Genomic DNA, 5,273 nt, shown 5'->3' with positions numbered 1-5,273 from the left:
GGGGGGGGGGGGGGGGGAGGGGAGGACAGAGAGCGCACCTGCACGCCAGACCCAGGAGAATTCCGCAATAGATGATATCCATTTCCGGCAGACGGCCCTGCCACCCGAGAAGCGATGCATGCACCCGGGGCCCGGGCTCGCAGCGTGCTTCGGTGTCGGAGTTGCGCAACTCCGCTGCCATGCTTTGGAGGAATCCATCACAGCGAGTTTCATAACGGATCCAATAGTACCAGGCAAAGCCACACCAGAAGATGAGTTGCGAATCCAAAAAGGCAAAGCGCGACTGCACCTCGAAGGAGGACTCTGTCGAGTGGTGCCAAAGCCGCGTCAGCACCGTCTCAATCCCAAGCAGCTAGACCCTGGCATCGGGCTACATGAACCACAAAGACGCACCGAACATCAGCAGCAGGGCCATGAAGACAGCCAACGGCCGACCGACACCCTGGATACGCAGCGACTTAAAGAGCAAGGGAAGCAGCCCGACGCCGACAATGACGCTCAGCAGGCTGCCACAAAGAGCAGGGGGACAATGTCAGTGCCCGGCAATGTCACAATGCTCCTCCAGCTGGGCCTCGGCGCCTCCCCCGCCCGTCATCACCACCACTGCTACCACCACCACCACCACCACCACCTCTACTCCTCCAATCGCACCGCATTCCCACGTAGTATGTTGGCTCTGGGGAAAAGTGCGAGCCAATCTGCTCCAGGCTGCCAAGGTGCCGGGTCACATCGCCGAGGGGCTCCAGTGCGGCCGCGGCCGCGGAAAAACGCGGGAATCCAGCCCAGCGCGCGCAGGCGTCCACAAAGCCGGTGAGCCCGATCTGCGACAGGAAATGCACAATGCGCGCTTGGCAGTGGCCGGCATAGGCCAGGAACATCTTGCCAAAGGGCGGATGGACATCCAGATGGAACCATCCGGTGAGGTAGTCCCGAGCCATGCGGGTGAAGTGCAGCTCATCGAAACTTCACACGACCCAGCATTGGAAGGGCAATCGAGCAGGGGCAGTCAGCAGGCAAGCTGCTTGGGCAAAGAGGGACAAGTGTGTAGCCACCCATGGGCCCGGGTGCGATACAAAGGGGGAAAGAAGAAAAAAAAAGGAACGCACACCACCGACCCGGGAAAGGCAAAGCCCCGAGTGCGAAATGGCAAGGCAAACAGCACCAAAGCCAGCTCTAGGACCCAATCGACCCAGATGCGCCGGTCGCGCACCGGATTCTTCGGACCGGCCGGCACGGCCACCGGCACGCCCCTTCCGAGGACCCGCGTGGCTGGCGAGGGGCACTCGCTTTGGAGGCCCTCATTGGGAGCTTTGACAGGGGGCATCGAGGAGGTGGCGGAGGCCTGGGGCTGCATTGGGTTTGCGACATCAGCCCGTGGGCGCTGCCGCTGTCGCACTGGCGTTCGCGATGTGGCCACATCCTTGGACGTCATGGCGGCAGGGCACTCCACGACAGCCGAACCCTGGAAAGTCGGGTGGTGGACTAGATATGCAAAGAGGAAGGGGGTGCAAGCAGTGAAAGCAGGAACGGGCAGGCAGATGGAAGAGCAGGGGAAACAGAAACTGGCATATGCTTGAGAGGCAGGAGACGGCCGTTCCCACTGGGTACGCCCTCTTTTTCTCTCAACGGCCTCCAGGCCCGGGGAGGGGGAGGCTGTAGACAGACATTACCGGCGCAAATCGAGCCCGCCTCCCACACCGGCACATTCCCCCACCTGCACCCGAAGGCCGAGCGGACACGCATACATTCACGCACATGAATGCACACGAACACCACATATCGACATGAGCCCCCCCCCCCCCCCTCGATTGGCGCGCGCGAGAGCGAGAGCGAGAGCGAGAGACACCCAGGGAGGGCGGGGGAGGGCAAGCACCCACCCCGACACTCGGCGTGTCAGCGGAGGCGAGACAGCCCCGGGGCGGTGTCCACAGCTTGATTCCTCTTTGACTGGGCGGGCACCCTTCCGCCCGTACCCCACTCTTTCCCCCCCCCCCCCCCCCCCCCCCCCCCCCCCCCCCCCCCCCGCCCCACACACACACACACACACACACACATGCACAGGTGTCCCTCTCGCGCAGGGATGTCGGAGGGTACCCCGATCGCTTGGGTCTCGCGCCAGGATGTCCAGAGAGTCGCCGCCAGAAACGCGCGCGCGCGCGTATGTATAACAGGGAAGGGGGCCATCCGCGGAGATGAGCCTGGGAATTATAGGTTGCCAACGTATATGCCAAGTTAATGTATTTGAATTAATTCTCCAATCGGCGCTGTCCCGAGGCATGGCCACCGGCTTTATGGGCTACTGCTCGGCGGCAATGCTTGAGTGAGGCCGCTTCCGGGAGGACTGCTGCTGGTCGGAAGATGCACTCGACGCCCCCTTCAACCGAGAGGCTTGGCTGCCGGGCTGGCTGTTTGAAGAGAAGAAGGCCTGCGCCTTCTGCCCGGTCCAGAGGGACTTCTCGACCTCCGTGTTCTTTTCCGGCGAGGACCGCAGGAAACAAGGGGGGAAACATGGAAAGAGGAAGGTCAGTTTGGAGACTACCGACGCCTCGCCCGCAAGCCAGAGATCGCCCTGAGGGGAGCCAGATAGAGGTGGGAGAGACAGGGGGCGGGGCAGGGGAGGGGGAGGGAGGGGGGGGGCGGGGGAGAAGAACAGGGGAGACAAAAGGCGCACCCGATCATACGGCTGAGCCATCGCCCGGACAAAGCGCTTAGCCATGGTGACCGCCATGTCTGTGGACATATTGACCGAGTCCCGGTGGAAGGCGCTGTTGATCCAACGAGGCAGACGCCGGCGCTTATCATCATCGTATCGCTATCAAGGGGAATGGGAGGATCCTGTCAGGTGACGGGCAATTGAGGGCACATGGAGGGTGGCGGCTTGCTCGTGACATGTGCGCGAGGAGGGGGGCAAAGAGAGGAGAGAGCCCGAAGGGGGCAAAGAAGCATCCACAGACGTACATAGTCCGCGAAGATCATCAGCCCGTAGTCAGTCTTGCCGCGGATGGCTCGACCCACACACTGGGCCGCCTGACGCACGGCGTCGAAGGTGAGGAACTCGCGTTCGGAAATCTGTCGTTCCTGGCGCAGGAAGGCCAGGCGCTCCTTGGTCACCGGGCTCTCCGTGTGGAGGAAGGGCACGCCAAACACAATGACCGCCCGTCCATAATGATTGTCCAGGTCAATGCCCTCGGACACCTTGCCACGGGCGACCGCCAGCAGAATGGCCCCTCGGCCATTGTCACACGCCTGCGTGGAGCGGGGGAAAAAAAAAGTGCCAGGAAGCATGTCAGAGAAGGACCACGGGAGTTGCCCGGAGAGCAGACAAAGAGGGCCAAGGCAAGGCAGGGAGGCTGAGACATGGCGGAAACGCCGTACCAAGCGATAGTTCGCAAGTGCCTGGGCCGTTTCCGCCGGACAGGGCGTCTCCACGAAAATCAGCTTTGTAGTGGCCAGCAAGGCACCAAGGACGTCATGACGATTCCACTCGGACAGCACATGCTCCATGTAGCCGTACGAAGGGAAGAAGGCCGCAATGCCGTCGGGCACACAGCGCGCGATGTCCAGCAGCAGCTTGCCAAAGTTGGCAATCACCGCCCGATCGTGACGCTTGCTGTGCTGCGTCGACACCGTCAACTGATCGCTGCCACGAGTGACAACCTTGAACCAGGCCGAGGGGCAGGGAGGGGCAGGGAGGGGGGACAAGGGACACACGAGCGTGGGTCAGCAAATGGCCAGGAAACCAAGGACATCGGAGATCGATCGAGGTGGGCAGAGGAAAGGGCCAAGAGCTCGGTCTCCGGTCATGCGGGCCCCCCCGGACGGAATGCGGATGGGGATATGCCGAGACACTCTGCGTACCATCGGGAGGAAGCACTCTCGCGGCAGGGTGGCCCCGAAGCTGTCGGTCACCACCGCCCGGAAGCCGAGAATCGACTCGTACATTCCCAGAGGCGTGAGGGTGCCGGACGTGAGAATCACACTGGAGAAGCGGCGGAAAATTGGCTGCATCGCAATCGATGGGTCAAGGCAGCTGGCACGTTCCAGGAGGAGCAACGAAGGAAGGGGCGGGCGTCAGAGCACAACTCGCCGGGGGGGGAGGGGGGGAGGGGGGGAAGGGCGACAATGCATCGGGATCTTCAGACGTACGAGAAGTGCAGAACCGTGTCCCACCCTGGAGCGCGGTTGTCATGCGCGGCCGCGCCAGTCGGCGGCATCCCAGGCAGTCCGGCAAACACGGAGTTTGCCGTGGCCCCGCCCGTCCGCCGGAGAAGGGCCGCCGAACCACCGAGCATGAAGCCCCCCGGTTCAAAGACAAGCGAAAAGCCCGATTCGTAGGTGGCCGCCAGCGTGGCAAAGGAAGCCACCCGCTCCAAGTGGGCAATGGCCCCACTATGCGAGACTGGCATCTCGAGCGCGCGAATCAACGATGTGAGACGCGAGTGGACGAACCTGTTGAGCGAGATCAAGGAAAGGCGTGACATGTGAGTGCCGAGATTCGGGCCCGGAGAATGCAGGAAAGGGTGATTCACACGTACCGCAGGGACCGGCGCTCGGTGCGGATGCTGCTCGTCAGGGTTTCGATAAACTGGCCTGGTGTCTCGATCAGCACATCAGACAAAACCAGCCGAGTCTGCGTCGAGGGAGGGCCGGGCCCGGGGAGGAGCATCGAGGTGTCAGGACAACACGGCGCATGGCCAGAACAAGAAAGAGAACAGCCAAAGGGCCAATAGCATGTCCATGTGTCTTGTATGAACCTTCAGGTACTCCAGAAGACGCAGCAGTGTTCCGAGGAAGTGGCGAGCCTTGCGGATATTCCCCGGCATCGGGCCGGAGGGCACATCCGCCGCCAGGGTCGGGGCCGGGGTTACACCCACACCGGGAGCATCGTTCGTCAGGGTGAAGTCCCGCGATGTGGCCACCACCGGGTTGTCATCCGTAGCACGGAGGCCTGAGGCAAGGAATGGGCGGAGGAGGAGGGGAGAGGGCGAACGGTCAGAGAGGGAGAAGGGGAAGAGCCGACAGAAAAAGGGGCGAACGGGCATATTTTCTCAACAGCCCAGCGTACCCCGAATCAGAGAGTCATACTCATCCTCCAGACGCTTGCGGTCCACGCGCTCGACCCTGCAAGTGGAGGAGATGTTAGCCCGGAATAGGGGGGGGGGGGGGGGGGGGGGAAAAACACCGAAGGCGCGCGGGGACAAGGGCAAGGCGGCAGGCGCTGGCCGGCAGGCAACAGGACGAGGTGAAGCAACAACAAACGGCCGACGAAGGTC

The 5,273-nt window shown here is 62.7% G+C and overlaps 2 protein-coding genes across 2 annotated transcripts in view; both read right to left on the bottom strand.

The window, feature by feature from the left end:
• Positions 1 to 1,684, bottom strand: part of H696_06276 (hypothetical protein) — a 4,273-nt gene extending 2,589 nt beyond the window's left edge. Inside the window, exons 1-4 of the mRNA XM_009500016.1 lie at positions 1,107 to 1,684; positions 652 to 963; positions 394 to 506; positions 39 to 303 (exon numbers count right to left, since the gene is read on the bottom strand). Coding sequence (XP_009498291.1) covers positions 39 to 303; positions 394 to 506; positions 652 to 963; positions 1,107 to 1,432 — 1,016 coding nt within the window. The 5' untranslated portion in view covers positions 1,433 to 1,684. The remainder of the gene's footprint in view (positions 1 to 38; positions 304 to 393; positions 507 to 651; positions 964 to 1,106) is intronic.
• A 612-nt stretch (positions 1,685 to 2,296) lies between these two features.
• H696_06275 (hypothetical protein) lies at positions 2,297 to 5,121 on the bottom strand (the record flags this gene model as incomplete). Its single annotated transcript, XM_009500015.1, has 9 exons — positions 2,297 to 2,569; positions 2,672 to 2,812; positions 2,959 to 3,246; positions 3,376 to 3,657; positions 3,859 to 4,030; positions 4,147 to 4,449; positions 4,536 to 4,630; positions 4,755 to 4,948; positions 5,066 to 5,121. Coding segments are annotated over 9 exons (1,804 nt in total), but the record flags the coding sequence as incomplete, so codon positions are not given.
• Between the last annotated feature and the right edge of the window lie 152 nt (positions 5,122 to 5,273).

This window comes from Fonticula alba, assembly GCF_000388065.1.
Source record: "Fonticula alba strain ATCC 38817 unplaced genomic scaffold supercont2.48, whole genome shotgun sequence".
Taxonomy (NCBI): Eukaryota; order Rotosphaerida; family Fonticulaceae; genus Fonticula; species Fonticula alba.
This window is presented reverse-complemented; position numbering and strand designations above follow the sequence as displayed.